Raw genomic sequence first — 16,163 nt, forward strand, 5'->3', positions numbered from 1 at the left:
CTCCCATCCTAGGCATGATGCCAAATTGCGAACTTCTCCAAAGAGCAACTTACCAGACCAGTTACAACTTCATCCCAGAGGGAACGAACCCACCTGGGCTGAAAGGGCAGCCACAGACCACTCCTCAGGGCACTAGCGATCCTGGAGCGTGTCCCTTCCTAACAGACCAGCGCCCTCCGGGGTTAGGGAAGATGGGGAAGTGGGTGGGGAGAAAGCGGGAGGAGGACTGAGATTATGGGAGGTCCCCCCACCTTCAGGGATATTTTAAGACATTTGAGGATCACATCCCTTTATACCCCTACACCTATCTTTCCCATGACCTGTGTTTCAGCCTCTTCAGCCCCCAATAACAACCCCAGTATAGCAACTGAGGTATTAAAGTTTCTCCTAGATGCAGACTCGATAGCCTGCTTCTCGGAGCTGAGAGGAAGGAGAACATAGCCCAGATGAGTGTCTGCTAAGAACTCGGGGTGAGAAAAGAAGAGACTAGATTTGCACTCCTCTCCCTTGGGACTGGCCCCATTACAGCCACTGAGAGAAAAGGATGGTGTGACGGAGCTGTGGGCAGCAAAGCTGGTAGACCCCGGAGCCTGGGGACAGGGACGCTGCGTGTGCACACTCCAGGAAAGGGCGGGCACGTGGGCAACCCCACCGCTCGCTCATTAGCTCACTCGGTCCGCTTCCCTTTCCCTTCCTCAATTCGTCGGGCGTCTCTCGGTTCTCCTCCCCACGCGCAGCCACTGGGAATCTTCCTCCCTCTTTCCCTCGGTTCTCGTCGCGCGCTCCGCGTCCCGGTCCTACCGCCAAGTCCAGGACGTGCCCGCTCAGCCCAGCGCAGCCCGCTCGGTCTCGGCCTCTGTACCCCCACCCTACCCCTCATGTGCTGTCTCCTGCTTCCGAAGCCGCGGGCTACTCTGTGCCCGCCTCCCGGCTCCGCGCAACCCAGCTCACTCCCTCGGACGGGACAGAGCCCTGCGGTACCCCCTGGCTCGTTTCCCCCTCTCCCGAACTCCGGCCCGCCCGCCTAGCTCCCGCTCTGCCGCACGCTCCTTGCCCCTCAGTCGGAGCTCGGGGTCCTGCGCCGAGTCCGGGAGCCGCTTCATACAGAGCCCAGTCTCTGCCGGAGGGCTCCATTCTCAGCATCCCGCTGCCGCCCCTAGCAGCCCGGCCTGGTGCCCTCTCCCTGGGCTCCGCCCCGTCCCGCTCGGCTTCCCTTCTCGCGCAAGTCGCTCCAGCCCGGGGTCCCCACGCAGGTCCAAGCGGCTCTCCCCACGTCCGTCCCCCGCGCTGGCTTACTCCCTTCTCGCCCTTCCCGGGGCTCGGTCCGAAGCCGCCCGGGGCTGGAGCCCTCGCTCACCATCGCTCGGCGCGGGCAGCAGCAGCGGCAGCAGCAGCGGCAGCAGGAGCCGGGGCCAGCGCGGCGCGGGCTGGCGGCGCGGGGGCGCGGCGCGCGGAGCAGCCATGGGGCTCACGGTCAGCGCGGCTCGGCGACGCGCGGCTCCGGGGCCTCTCGCGGCTCACAGCGTCCCGCGGGGCCGGCGCCGGGGCCGGGGCCGGGACACCGGCCGGGGCCGAGCCCGGGCGGCGGGGGGCTGGGGCCACATGCCTGCCTAGGAGCGCCGGGGGCGCCGGGGGAGCGCCGCTTGCGCCATCTTGCACCTACCGGGGCGATCTGTCAGCCTCGCCCGGGGTGCGCGCTCCGCACTCGCACCACCAGCGCCCGCCCCGCCCTCCTCTCTCCGCCCGCCGCCTGCCACCCCCCTTCCCTCCCCTCCGGTCCCCTCCCCCAGCCCCCTCTCCCCGGAGGCCCGGTCTGGGGAACAAAAGAGCCGGCGAGCGCTTTAAGCGGCCGGACATTCCCGGCTGCGCGGCGGACGCGCCCCCTGCGCTTTGAACTATGGCAGGAGTGGCCGGCGCCGTCCCGGGCTGCAGCCCCTTACCCCCTCCAAGCGGGCCATACCCAGACGGGGGGGGGGGGGGGGCGCTGGGGAAGTGAAGACCTAGAGGACTGTGGAGTGGGTCCGAGCTACGGAGAAACGCGCAAAGCTTCAGGATTTGCTTTGACCCACTCTTTCTTCTGCGCCTTGTTCCACCGTGTCCAAGTCTATATTTTCGAGATAATTCCCCCAAAGCTGCACAAAGTTGTCAAAGATTCGGTTTTCCATGAGATTTCGGTCCTTCCACCCAAAGACTAGGACGTTTAGCAAGACTGGCCTCTCTAGACTGAAGCGTTCCGGCGCTTGGGTGAACGGGGGAGGTAGGAGAGGTTGGGAAGGTAGCTTCCTCCAGGGCGGGAGAGCAGACCCAACAGGACAATAAGAACGCGAACGTAACCTGGATTCTGACCCCAGGTCTGCGAGCTGTCTAGCCCAACCAATCCAGGCAGTCACCCTCTGAGCTCACCTGAAAAATAAAGATAATCGTATCTCTCCTACTCACTCCTAGAGACCATTAAACCACACAGGTCCTGGGAACTGGAAAAGCACATTGAGAGTTAAAATTCCCCATAGCATTTCTACACCCAAAAAAGACTCAATGTTTCATGTCAAAGAACACATAAGGAGACAGCACAGGTCCCTATGAGAATGACATAGAAGGTGAGCATGTCTCCTAGGGGATTCATAGCCATACTAGCCCTAAGAGATCTTGAATTTTCACCACTCACTATTAAATGATCTTCTGTTGAGTCCAGCATGATGGGCTAGCCCATCAAAATTATTGAGCATCTACTATGTTCTAGGAGCAGAAGATTTAAAGGGAGTAGTCTTTGCCTCCCTGATGCTCTTCGCTATTTGCTCCTCTGATGTTGGACTGGAATGGCAGGGGAATAAACAAGTCTCTCTTTTGATACCAACTCTGGAATTTGAGGACCAGGAATGTTACCCATATATAAAACTAACCTTAGTGTAGATGAGTAAAGTACAGGCCTCCAGAAACAAATTTACTAATGATGGGGTTTGTGCAGCCCAAGGACTCCTTAGTCTGTAGTAGCAATTGAAAGATGAGCCTGAGAGACAGAACTTGAGGCATGTGAGCAGTGGAAGGCAATGGAGAAATTCAGGGTTAGTAGTCACTAGCACTCCAAGGCCCAAACTGATTTCATTGTAAGGAAGGGCAGAACTGATGGGCCTCTATTGGCCATAGGAAAGAGAAGGAATGGGGGGTGGGGTGGGGGCTCCCTAAGCCCCAAATCCTAGAGCTCCCTCCTGCAGGGCTTGAATTCTTAACAACCCCTTCTTGGCTTGTCCTGAACTCTGAGAGGTCAAATTGGTGTCTTGAGCTGCTGTCATTTTAAATTCATTTTGACAAGTGTTTAATTCTTCTTTATCACAATCCTTGGTCTGAGAGTGATATGCAAATAATGACTATTCTGTGCCATGCAAAATGTGCAATATCTCTCAGTATGATCTGTCAATTACCTCAGGTCTGGCCCACCAGCCACTTTGGGGGTGGTCCTGGGCAGGGCAGCCTCTGGCTCTTGGTTCCCTCCAGCAGAAAAACATGCACATTCCAGGCCCTGTAAAGATCTTAGTAAAGCAGCTGCCAGCTGTGATCCTGAGATAAGTGTGGAGCGTGAGTGTGGAGTTTTGTGTGTGACTGCATGTCCATGTTTGAGTTAATGGACACAAAGTTGTGTGTGACGGTAAATGTACACATATGGGTCTCTAAGCTTGCATGGATGTGTGAATGTTCAGCCATCAGCAATTTTGGAGACCAGAATTATACAGAAGACCCCAAATCTCTGGAGTTGTTCATTCACTCCCCCTTGCACCCGAGAAAGTTTAAAAAAAAAACAAAAAAAATGTGTTATCCAGGTGGAAATAAATCTGCAGAGAGCCTAAAAGAGTGCCATCAAAGAACTAATCTTTCCTAAGTTTAAGTCTTTTCCTAAGTGCCTGTTGAAGGAGGAAGATGATTCAGTTCTTTCCCATGACCACTTGCTCTCTAGCCTCAAAAAGCAACATTTCCCATCTGGGAAGAAATATATTCTCTGCGCAGAAAGGCTGAGGAAATTCTAGACATTGGTTCCAAAAGAGAATGCCACATTTTTGGAAAATAGTTTATTAATTCATTAAAAGGACAGATACATGACCAATGCCTTGGCTTAACACTAAAAAGTGTCATATTTATAAGGAGAAAAAAATGCTGAAAAATAATTAAATAATATAGCATAAACTAAATACAGACAAATAAATGAGCAGGTACTGATTACACATGTCATGCATCAAAAAAAGGAAGATTTTAAAATGAGACTCAAAAAACGTAAGGCAATGATGGTAGGTGACAAAGGGATTAATACCCTGTAAAAGGCCGATAGACTCTTTTCTAATAAAAATACTGCTACAAAGACACAAACCTAACACTTCCAAATTACCAAGAGCCCAAATTATATATAATACTAGTGAGTAATGGCCACTTTCTTATCAACTGTGAGTTATAGGCAGATACCAGATTTATTACTTATTTGCTTTTGAGAAACAATTTTCCACCCAACCTAATGGGTTATAAATTGTCTCATTTGCAGCTATTTAATTTAAACCAGAACCTCAGTGCCTGTTAAACAAGAACATGAAAAATGACTATGTGGTGTAATGCTAAGAGCCTACTGTTAAAACAGCCATTTAATTCAGGGTAGTTTCCCCCCCCCCCTTTAGAAAAAAAATCAAACTGGCAAAATAAAAACGAGGCTTTTGACCTTCAGAGCAATGATGAAACATATACAGTGGTGCCAGCCACAGCAACACCGAATACTACAGAAATAGTACAAGTGACAATTCTGTCCTTAACGAGATACAAAACCAACATTAATAATCTTTAGTGTTATCATAGGCTGGTTGAAGGAGGGGGAGGGGGAAGAAATGTAGGTGCGGATGTCAAACGTGAGTGACACCCGAGTGTAATAAACACGATGTTGAAAAGGTCTGAGGAAGCTGCAACTCCGCTGAGAGACATTTCACCATTAAAAAAAAAAAAAAAAAAAAAAAGGAAAGGAAAGGAAAGATAGACTGGTTATTTCTAATTTGGCCCAGAAGCCAGAGTTAACCCTTAAGGTGCCAATCAGTTAAAAAGATGCATTTACGGAGAAAAGACCCCACATTCTATGCTCCTATGAGAGGCTGAAGTGCAAAATCTAATAAGTGACATTGTTTTCTCTACACAGGAAATAGAAGTCAAGCTTGTCCCTGTGTGATGGGTCAACAGATAATGACTTCGGGATTGAATTTAAAGAAAAAGAAACAAAATGAGCCAATCACCCTTGTCCTGTGCAAAGAAAGACCTCCTTTCCAGTGCCTAAGAGGATGAGATTCCTCTCACCCCCACCCCATCAGCTCATGTTCAAGGTGTATAGAGGGGGAAGCTACAGGGCTAAGTGCCCCTAATTCCCACTCCCCTTCCCCCTTTACCTTTAGCTGGGAAGGAAGGTCTCAAGCCTCTCCATCCAGCCAACCTGCCTCCCTGCATAGAAAGGAGGGAGAAATTATATCCTGAGCCTTTGGGTCATGTACCCCTTTCCCCATCTCAAAAGTCTCCTTGTGTGACTGGGACTCATCACCTCCAAGGAGAGTTCTCCCATCTCAATCCTAGGGAAAAAGATACCAGGGAAGCAGGAAAGTCTTCTCCAAACTTGTACTGGGGTGGGCAGTCTGCCTGGGGAGGGGACATGTGGAGGCGCAGAGAGAAGAGGGAGCAGGAGGGTAATGGGCGAAGTGGACGGCGGACATAGGAGTCACGCTATGGCCTTGAAGCAGATATGAGGTAGTCATGTTGTTAGGGAAGGAAGGTGAGAGAACCACATGACACAGTCTGGGAGAGGCATGAGAGACAGGACAGGTGGACAGACAGAGGAGACACAGAAACAGAAGAGAGTATCAGGGAGGAAGTGAAGGGCACTAGAATTAGGAGAGCAAGTTGACTGGGAGAGAGGCCACTATAGTGAAGGGGAAGAAAGGAGGGGAGAGCCAGAGAAAGCACATGTTCAAAACCAGGCACTTCCTAAATTTCAAAAGTGAATGCAGAGTTGCTCTGAGGGGAACCAGAGTCACCGTCTCAATTTGGGACCTGGGACAGGGGAGATGGGTGGAGGGAGGAGATGCAACTAAAATGTTAGGCATTCAGAGCCTACCTGCACTCAGCCCAGCCAGACAGGAAACTGGGCTGGGGCTGTCTTTGTCAGACAGGGCATCGGAGACACTCTCAGAGTGTGTAATAAATGCTGGGTGATGGAGGTTGGGGGCCCCACAGGGCGGGGGACTGACCACTCTGGGGCACTATACTGATCTGGAGGATCAGTTAGGCTGTACTGACAACTGCCTGGACCAAGGTTTCCCAGCCCGTCAACCAGCACACACACATGTGCTTCACATATGTGTACATCACACATAGCATAGCCATGCTTCACATGTCTCTCATATATCACATGTGTCACAGAGTATGGGGGGAGTGAATAATCCATTTCTTCCTCTCTTTCTCTAGCCAAATCACCCTAGGAAGCTCCAAATGGCTTGATGATACTCAGTATCTGAAGGTACACATGTGTACATGCATGACCACACATGTCATATCCCATGATCCGTATCAGCCTGCCCCCAACTGTCTCTCTAAGGGAGCTAAGCAGAGGAGGACACTGGGGCTCTGGACAAGCCTGGGCTGGTTCCTAGAGAACAGGGGGCCTTTGACTGGCAGCTGTTCCCAGGGGCCTCATCCAGAGCCTCATTTGGCTGGAGGTCCGGGTAGGGACAAGAAGTTGCCTCTGGCAGGCAAGTAAGTCTGTCTGGCCCAGTGGCTGCCTGCTCGCATCCTCCCAGCTTCCTATCCAGCAAGTCTACCCCTTGCCCTAGATCCACAACACCCGAAGTGAGGTCAGGAGCCTCCAAACCCAGGGGATCCTCAGGTTCCAGATCTTGGAGGTGGAGGTCAGGATTCCCTCTGGAGGCACTAAAGTCAGAGTGGACAATGACTTCAGCCTCCACCTGGTTCCTGCAGGCTGGAGGTGCCTTCTTCCTCCCATTGCCCTGGTCAGAGCAGAGAACACAAAGACAGGGTGATCAACATTGAGAGTGATCATCAGAAGAATGACCAACATACGTGGGGTCTAGAGACTGACACCTGCCCCACCCCAGCGCCCCAGAGTATATGTCACATGGAAGTCGGTAAAAGAAGCATGCCGATTATCCTTCAAGAGGTGATGAGACCCATGGGAATTCAGAAAAAAAATGAAATACTACCATTTGCCCTTGCCCAGGATTTCTAGGACTACCGGATTCAGCAGGGCCTCAGTGAATAGGAGGAGGGGCTGAGGGCACTCAGGCCAGGCCACCCTCAGACCAATGGTAACTCTGTTGTGGCTCACTTAGGTCCAGGTAGTGGAGGGACTGTCCCCAACCCAGGTGAAACACAGATTCCTACAGAGTAGCTGGCCTTCTACCCACTCACCTTCAGAGGCTCCAGGGGTCTCCTGGCTAGACTCCTGGCTGTACCCAGGGAAGTGACCATCAGGGGTTTCCATAGAACTCACTATTGCTCTTCATAAACATGAGGACCCTTCTCTCCTTTCTTACCCCTTCCTCCCAGGACACTGACCTTTATGGCATCATACACCAGAGCCTGCAGCAACAGCGTCTGCCCAGTTCCAGCAGGGGGCAGCAGAGCCCGGGTCAGTGAAGGCATGGGGCCTGCCTGGGGCAGCTCACAGCCTGCCCAGGAACCTGACCAGCTGGGCCCACCTGGCTGAGCCCATGAGATCTGCACAGGGGAGAGAAGCAAGAAGTGGGAGCACTGAAGGGCTGGCTGGGAGAGGGAAGTGGATGGAGACCCCCATCCACAGACTCTGGCCCCCTTGCCTTCTCCCTCCCCAAGGGTGTGGGGAGGAGTGCAGAATGGACTGAGAGTCTAGTGGTGAACTGAAGATAAAGAAGTCTTCCTGCAGAAAAGCCTAATATCATTGCCTTGGCAAAGTCCACAGGTTTCCAAGCCAGGCAGGGTCTCCTTCAGCAGAGAGGCAGGGAAAGGGTGAGGAAGGACTCAAGGCGTTGAGCAGGCTGATCAGAGAAGGGTGGGATGAGCCACTATTGTGAGCATGAAGGGGATCTTCCCTACGTGGCCCACCTTATCTGGGCCCCAGTCCCACTTAGTTACTGCCAACCTAACCAGCCTCTTTTCCCTTTATTGGGAAGGGCTGAATCTTATGCACCTCCCCAGTTTCCAGGAAGAGGAGGGATCTGGGCGTTCTGGCCACCATGAGTCACTTGCAAAAAGCCCATCAGGGGCCCTCCTCTCCTTCTGTGAGATCCAGGCTGACCTATTCTGCCAAGGATGGGGGCCCATCTGCTTCCCAGCCCTGCCAACCCCTTTCATGGAGGATGAAGAGACAGTGCCTTTTCTTTTGCAGCTGGACCAGAGAAAAGGAAAGGGAATTTTCTCACAGGATCATCCATTGTGCTCTTACGCCCCCTTGTGTCCTATTTAGGAGTGAGCTGCAGTGTGGGACTAACCTATCGAAGCTCCAGGCTCACCTTTCTCTTGGAGTGACCTCGGCAGTCTGAAACGCCGCCACCCATAAGGCTGTGCACTTCAGCCCTATCCTCGATGTCTGAAGGTGGTGGGGACCAGTCCTGGGGACGGGGGTGCACAAGGGACTCCAGTTCATGGGTCGCTGCAGGGCTGGGGGGTCCAAGGCGGGCTCGGGAGTACAGCGCAGGGTTCCCAGCAGTGGCAGTGGAGGACAGGCCTGGGAGGGATTCCCTGGAAGGAAAGATAGGCACAGGGATCAGAGAGTAAGGGATGGGGTTGGGATTGAGACCTATTCTAGCCTATGTCCCTGCCCATCTCTGGGACTTGGTTTGCAGTCTGTACAATGAGTAAGAAACTGTTAAAAGCAGCTGTGACACTGCAAATAGGACGCTTCTTCCCTTGGCTCCAGACATCTGGAGATTTAGGGTTTCTTCTCTCCAAGATGCTGGCAGCTACAGAGGAAATGGGAGACAGGTAGTTCTGCCTATGCACGCCCTTGTTTAAGGGAGCTGGGGGCTCCCTTAAACCCAACCCCTACTCTCATGAGTATAAAACCCCCAGTCCCTTCATCCCAGAGTCCTGGGGGTGCCTAGGGCAAGTCATGGCTACTTTCTCTGCTCTCTCCTCTCTGTAGTCCTCTGGAAATCTCTCCTCTCTGAGGTCAGACTGGCTCCTTCACCCACCTGTGGGGGCCACGGCGCAGGCCAGCACACATGCAGGCCAGGAGGCAGAGGAGGCCCAGGCAGACACCCACAATGATGCCTGTGACTGAGTGCACATCCAAGGAGTCTGGTGGGGAAGACAGAGGGGAAAGAACAGGTCAATGACAGGAGGAGGCCCAGGGTTCATAGATCAGGACTTCTTGGGGTTTCCTCAGGGGCCCACTGGCTGGAGTCTCACTCTTTGGATACTCAAAATCTTCTGATGCAAGGACAGGAGGACCCCACAGCCTCACAGAGACCACGACTACCTCTCTCTCCAACTGTGCTCCCCACTAGACATCCAGAAGTCATGGTCCCTCCCTATCAACCTGCCAACCAGGGCTGGTTTCATGGGTGTGCAATAGTACAGTCATGCAGGGCCCATGCTTAGAAGGCCTCTGTGCTTGATTTAATGTTCTGCTGTCACTTTCTAATTTTTTTTAATGAGGAGCCCCTCATTTGCACTTCACACCAGGCCCTGCCAATTACATAGCCAGTCCTTCTGCCCACCTCCACCCCATAAAGTTCATCACCTCTCCAAGCCAATCTCCAATCAAAGTTATCTCCCAAAAACACCAAGCCAGTCTCCCAAAAATCTAATCTCTCAACTGAATCACCACTGAACCACGCCCATTTCCCCTTCAAAATGTTTCTCTCTACAACAAACTAGGAGGGCGGTTGTCCAAAACAATGAAAGTGCAGTCATGCCAGGTGGCAGGGCCTTGGAAGAGATGGCTTTCAGGTTATATAAGTCAACTCCAGGGGCCTCTGGAAACCTCGGATGCTCCAGAATGGATCCCACTCCTCCCTTCCTGCCCTCTCACCTGAGAGATTCTCCTGGAGAGTGATCACATCCTGCAGGCCAGAGAAGGGCCCAGGCCCCACCTCTGTGCGTGCCCCCATCTTGAAGAAGTACCTAGTGTCGCTCTCCAGGCCACGTACCTCAGCACTGAAGATATTTCCTGGGATGTGGGGGAAGCAGGGAAAGCAAGGCTAGTGGGTTGAGCGGGGTGGGATGCAGGGATAGGCTGGAAAGCAGGACTGGGAAAGTAGCCTACTCCCACTCAGGAAACAGCCTCTGCCTGTTCCTCCTAGAAATCCCTGGAACAAACCTCAGCTGCTCTCTCACTACTAACCCAACCACTAGAGAGTTTGGGAAGTGGGGAGAGAATGGGGAAGCTCTTGCTCCAATGCCCTGGGGCGGGAGCCCTCACCCTCCGTGGTGAGCAAGGTCCACTGATGCTCGGGCTGGGTGTGGTTGTTGCTATATAGGATCAGATACTCCACGATCTCCCCATTGGGCTCCGTGGGGGGGCACCAGTGCAGCAGAACAGTGGACGGTGACAGGGAGCTCAGGCGCAGGTCAGATGGGGGTGTCGAGGGCCCTGGGGTGCAGGGGAGGAGATGGGGAGAGGCAGGGTCACTGAGAGCCCCAGCTCTGGGGTCAGCTGTGAGACAGAACAGGGGTATATGGCCTCTCTTCCTCCTCCTTCAATGGAACAAACCACAAACCACAAAGCAGAATAAGATCTGGTCTTTAACTGGAGGATTTCTCGAAAATGATTGGGGAGGGGGACTGCTCCCCTCCCTGAAACTCTTTCCTACTCTTTGGAGCAGAGCTCCCTAAACTTCCATACCCAGATACCTCCAAGGGTTGAGGAGACTGTCTGGTATTCTAAGAACCTGGGGGCAGGGCTCAAAAATTTTTGGAAGGTTTATATTTTATTTTAAAATTTAAAGCTAATTTTGCCATCTATTTCATGGTAAAGTTTAACATAAAAATAGTATTTAAAATTATTTATCATTAAAAATTCCTAACTCCTCTTGCCACCCCAAATCTTTAAGTACAATTGGTTGATGCCTTGTGCAGCCCCTGGCAAAGGCCCTATAGGGTCATGAGCACCCCTATGTAAGAGGCACCACCTTGGCCAACTTTGGTCTTGTATTTAGAGAAGCTGATCCTGAAAGGTGGGGGTGAATGAGGAAGGCTGAAAGGGGGGGGGGGCACAAGGTGACTGGTGAGCCGGGAAGGGACAGAGACTTGGGGGTTCAGGTATTCAAGGCTTAGCAGAGGTGAAATGGCGACCCAGGACTCTAAGGTGTAACAGAGCCACAGGATCACGGGCTGAAGGATCCCCCTTCTCAAGCTCCAGTTTCCACATCTGCAAAAAGAGCTCTCCCCTCTGCAGCACGGTCAGTTGTGCTGGGGACCCAATGTCATCAAGTCTCCTTTGAGAAAACATCAGGTCTCCCTAAACTCCACGTGCAGTTTAAGACCATAAAAACAGGTCATAGCAGGGTGAGAAACAATTTGAAAGCAGTTTTTAAAAAAGCAAATTCCTGAGAAGGGAGGGCCTCCCCACCCCACTCCACACACATTTTCCTATTTCAGGACAAAGGTCTCCAGTCGATGGGAAGGTGAGCAGTCTTAAGGCTGGTGGAACTGAAAAGCCTCTGCTGTGAGACAGAAGTCCACTTGTCTTGAACTGCCGTTTCCAAAGAGTTCCAGACTCACAGACTTGCAGAGTGAATGGTCCCGTCCTCTCTTTTTATGGATGAGGACAGTGGCCCTGGATGGGGAAGGGACCTGCTCGAGTCTCCCTGTGTGTAAAGAGCAGGATGGGGGACCCAAACGCAGAATATAGGTGACCTGTCTCCCTCACCTTGCCCCTCTTCACCCCTCAGTGAGGTCTTGCCATAGCCTCTTTAAAGAAGCCACACCTCTAAATCCTATATTATTATTTTTATGGGTAACCAACACTGGCCTATGTAAATGCACAGCAAACAACAGATACTTAAGGGGTCTTGAGGGACATTTCAGAAGAGGGCTTCTGGGGCAAGAAGGAGTCGGGTAAAAGATGGATTGGAGGCAAGAGGGCTGAGAGGACACTTACGGTCAGGCAGGGTGGAGCGCTCCACCACGGAACCAAAAGGCCCATCCACGTCCACGCCGTGGGACTGGACCGCAAACTCGTATTTGGTGAATGGCTTCAGCCCGCCAATGAGGATGTCTTCTCCTGAGCTGCAGAGGCAAGAAACAGGACTAGTACTCTCAGGCACACCATCTTAGCAGGGCAGCTCCTCCAGATCTACTCCCCTGCCCCTAGCCGCAGCCCCAGGCCCTGCCCTGGGAAGAGTATCTGCTCCCTGGCATGGGGGCCACTAACAGCAGCCAGAGAACCTACAGAGAGGTCTGGATGTATGCTGCTCCGAGGGGATCATGCTCCATGTCCAGTCTCCAAAGCAGGCCCCCTTCTCCAGGAAACCTTCCTGGATTAATCCGAGTCGATCTTCACCAAAGGAACCATCTCTGATACGTCTTTTCATTGATGTAATTTTACTTTAGCTGCAATTGTATACATCTATTGCTTTTCATGCGATGTTTCCTCTGCCAAATGAGCAGCTCCTGTGAGCACTGTCTCTCCTTCTGACTGGAGGCTCTCTCAAGAGAGCGGCTGGGCAGTCTTTTCCCCATCATATTGGGAGCCAGCTCTCTGGGGTAGAGGAAACAGGTCTGTCTGCATCATGCTCCCAAGTGTTCAGTACAAGGCTCTGTTGTAAGGGAATAGGATGGAATGGGCTCTCCTTTTCCACCATCAGGTCATCAGACCTCAATGTGCCCCCAGAGTAACACGTGAGCCCTGAGAAGTTCCTGAATCCCCCAGGGTCCCTGTTCTCATTACTACCTGCTGCCTTCTTTCCTTCCTTTATAGCACTAGGCCCTGATCCTTACCTGGTGTAATAGGTGACCAGGGAAGCATTCGTGAGCCCCCAGGGGCTAAAGCGCACAGTGTAGTTGACAATCTTGACTGTGGTAAAGTCTGGTTTTTTCCACCGAAGCCAAATGGATGTGGAGCTGTTTGATTCCGCATGGACGTGGGCGGGGGGCAAAGGTGGCCCCCTCTGGATGGGCAGGTCTGGAAGGTGAAAAGTAGAGTGTGGGGAAGGAAGGACACTCATCCTAAAAATGTATGATTTTTACTGTTCTCAGTTTACAGTTATTTGCTCCTACCCTCTCTCTTTTGTTCCTGTGTGTTGGGTAGTATGTTTCTCACTTCACTGATGAGGAAACTGAGGATCCCAAGAATTTAAGTGATTTTTACCAAGGTTATACATATAGCAGACTATACTAGAGAAAGGCAATTAAGAGCACAGATTCTGGAGCCAGGCTGCCCTGGTTCAAATTCCAGCTCTGGAACTTACTAGCTGTGTAACCTTGGAGAAGTTACTTAACCCAGCTATGCCTCTATTCCCTATTCTGTCAGTGGGGCTGTAATAGCATATACCTCGCAGCATTGTTATGAGGATGAAGTTAGTTAATATTTGCAAAGTGTATAGAACAGTATCTGTCATATTGTTATGGATTGAATATTTGTGTCCCTACCTCAAATTTATACTGTTGAAACCTGAATATATGGTGGAATGCTCACGGATGGAATTAGTGCCTGTCTTTGCCCATCTGAGCTACTATAATGAAGTACCATAGACTGGGTGGCTTATAAATAATGAAAACATTTGTCACAGTTCTGGAGCTGTTAGAGTCCAAGATCAGGGTGCCAGCACAGTCAAGTTCTGGTGAGAGCCCTCTTCCAGGTTGCAGAACGCCAACTTCTCATAGTATGGTCACATGGCAGAGAACAGAAAGAGAAAGCAAGCCCTCTAGAGACTCTTACAAGGGCAGTAATCTCATGCGTGAGGGCTCCACCCTCATGACCTCATCTAATTCTAATATGTTACATTGGAGGGTATGGTTTCAATATATAAATTTTGGAGGAACACAAACTTTTCAGTCCACAACTGTACCTTTATAGAAGAGACCCAGAGAGCTCTCCGGCCCTCTTTCGGCCATGTGAGGACACAGCAAGAGGATGGCCTATGGTCTATGAACCAGGAAGAAGGCTCTCACCAGACACTGATTCTGCCAGTGCCTTGATCTTGGACTTCCCAGCCTCTAGAACTGTGAGAATCAAATATTGGTTGTTTAAGACTATGGTATTTTTGTTACAGCAGCCTAAACTAAGATATATTTAGTATTATAGGATGATATAGTATTATAGGATGATACATAAAATAAAATAAACTCCATGACAGCAGTTCCATTACTTATTTGTGTTGTTCATCACTAAATTCCCAGAACAAAGATGATACATAGTAGACAGTAAAAGATTTGCTGAGTGAACAAACTGGAATTAGAACCCAGGTTTCCTGGCCCCGGTTGAGTGCTCCTTTCACTAACCCACATGGTGGGAAATCAGCCTGGGAAGTTAGGGGTGAGGCAGTATCATGATGGGCAACGGAAGTGTCCAGTAGAGGGCCACGGGCAGTGCACTGCAGTAGAAAGTCTTTTAGTTGGAAGTCAGTGGTCTCAGTTCGTCTAGACTCTGTGAGACCTTGGACAAGTCCCTTTACCTCTCAGAGCCTCAGCTTTCTGGTGGGCCATGTAGGGATAACCTCTGCCTAGAGTGGAGGGACAATGTGATAAATAGTGTAATGTAGGTAGACGTGTTTTTAAAATTGTCTAAAAGACAAACTTGGGGTCAGGAGCCAATTGATCAACCATCAGGTTTCTCTCTGCCCTAATCTTCTAAATTATCCACTGCTCATGGGTAATGAGAATATGGTAGCAGGCCTACAAGACAGTACACAAACTGGAGCTTCTTTCCATGACAGAGGCTGTCTAGAGCTAGAAGACGACCCCTGAGCATTGGAGTATGGTTTTAGGGGTGGCTGAGGCTACTAGATGGCCTGACAACCAGGGCTAGCCCAGAGGAAAGACAAAGGAACTGCACACGAACCCCTTAATGAGCCCCCCTCACCTGGTGTGGGAGCCTTCTCCGTCTTGCCCTTCCACACTGCTGCATAGCCGTCCTCATATTTGTTGAATGCCACGACCTTCACCTCATACAGCCGGCCAGGGACTGGGGAAGGTTAAGGGAATCACTCGCTAGCTAGAAGAACCTGTGGGGTCACTCCCTTGTCTCCAAAGAGGATTCCATCTCCAACGTTTGCACCCAGCTTGTCCAGTCCCCTAATGAAGCTACATTCGTCTTGCTCCCTCCCCCCAGCTCTCCTCACCTAACTGGGTCAGCTCATACTGCTTCACTTTCTTCTTGAGCCGGACAGGCCCCACATCCCAAGCCTGGTCTCCACGGCCCCCTGGGGGGCTCTCACCATTGGCCTCCTCCTCGGCCCCCACCTCCCGCCAGTACAGTTTGTAGCCAGAGATCTGGGCTGGGTGAGGGGGCGGCTGCCACGACACGACCAGGGACTCCATCCTTGCCCGTACCTTCAACTCTGCAGGGGCAAAAGGGACTGGGGACAGAGGAGCAAGACGGCAGGAAAGAAGAAGAGAATGGAAAATAAGAAGAAGGAAGCCAAGAATGGGAAAGGGGGAAGGGGCAGGAGGAAGCAAAAAGCAGGAAGACAGCATTGAGTGAGAGCCTTGCCAGACTTCTCCCTCTGCATCACCACTTAGCTACCACCCTAAGTGCTAGGCCACGGCTGGTCTAGAGGAAAACTCACTATTCCACAAGCCCAGAGTGTTGAGGATGGAGTGCTAAGCCTTTGCACAGAGGTTATTGTCAAGGAGTACCTCTGGGGCAGGGCTGACGGTACTCAGCACAGAGTAGGCTCTATAACTCTTCTGAAGAAATGAATGCATGGATACTTGCAGGCACGGATACAGGAGGTTGCAAGGGTTGAGGAGGCCAGGAAGGAGGGATGGAGCCTTTGGAGTGGGAACCCTACTGGAAGCTTAAGAGTGGGGGCTTATCATGTGTTAGACACTGTTCTAAGTACTTTGTATGTGCATTTTAACTTTATTCTCACAACCCTACAAATAATGTAAATACCATTATCCCAATTTTACAGGTAAGAAAACTGAGTAACTTGCCCAAGGTCACACAGATAGTATGTGTGCCAGGTTTTGTCTTCATTTAATCACTCTACTAT

General features: G+C 51.4%; 2 protein-coding genes across 13 annotated transcripts in view; both read right to left on the bottom strand.

The window, feature by feature from the left end:
- IGDCC3 (immunoglobulin superfamily DCC subclass member 3) overlaps nucleotides 1-1,712 on the bottom strand; it is a 39,981-nt gene extending 38,269 nt beyond the window's left edge. For 2 of the 5 annotated variants that reach the window (XM_036217778.1, XM_036217777.1), the window contains exon 1: nucleotides 1,358-1,712. In XM_036217778.1, the coding sequence (XP_036073671.1) occupies nucleotides 1,358-1,463 (106 nt within the window). In that variant the 5' untranslated portion in view covers nucleotides 1,464-1,712. The remainder of the gene's footprint in view (nucleotides 1-1,357) is intronic. The other 3 variants (XM_036217780.1, XM_036217779.1, XM_036217781.1) reach the window with 3 other exon arrangements.
- Nucleotides 1,713-2,660: 948 nt separating this feature from the next.
- IGDCC4 (immunoglobulin superfamily DCC subclass member 4) overlaps nucleotides 2,661-16,163 on the bottom strand; it is a 39,094-nt gene continuing 25,591 nt past the window's right edge. For 5 of the 8 annotated variants that reach the window (XM_036217711.1, XM_016141032.2, XM_036217715.1 and 2 more), the window contains 10 exons: nucleotides 15,288-15,524; nucleotides 15,029-15,130; nucleotides 12,946-13,129; nucleotides 12,107-12,234; nucleotides 10,427-10,597; nucleotides 10,037-10,174; nucleotides 9,195-9,300; nucleotides 8,514-8,742; nucleotides 7,582-7,743; nucleotides 2,662-7,013 (listed from right to left, as the gene is read on the bottom strand). In XM_036217711.1, coding sequence (XP_036073604.1) covers nucleotides 6,609-7,013; nucleotides 7,582-7,743; nucleotides 8,514-8,742; nucleotides 9,195-9,300; nucleotides 10,037-10,174; nucleotides 10,427-10,597; nucleotides 12,107-12,234; nucleotides 12,946-13,129; nucleotides 15,029-15,130; nucleotides 15,288-15,524 — 1,862 coding nt within the window. In that variant the 3' untranslated portion in view covers nucleotides 2,662-6,608. Of the gene's footprint in view, nucleotides 7,014-7,581; nucleotides 7,744-8,513; nucleotides 8,743-9,194; nucleotides 9,301-10,036; nucleotides 10,175-10,426; nucleotides 10,598-12,106; nucleotides 12,235-12,945; nucleotides 13,130-15,028; nucleotides 15,131-15,287; nucleotides 15,525-16,163 lie in introns of all 8 variants that reach the window. The other 3 variants (XR_004949959.1, XM_036217712.1, XM_036217710.1) reach the window with 3 other exon arrangements.

The sequence above is a fragment of the Rousettus aegyptiacus genome, unplaced genomic scaffold, assembly GCF_014176215.1.
Source record: "Rousettus aegyptiacus isolate mRouAeg1 unplaced genomic scaffold, mRouAeg1.p scaffold_m13_p_3, whole genome shotgun sequence".
Classification (NCBI taxonomy): Eukaryota; Metazoa; Chordata; class Mammalia; order Chiroptera; family Pteropodidae; genus Rousettus; species Rousettus aegyptiacus.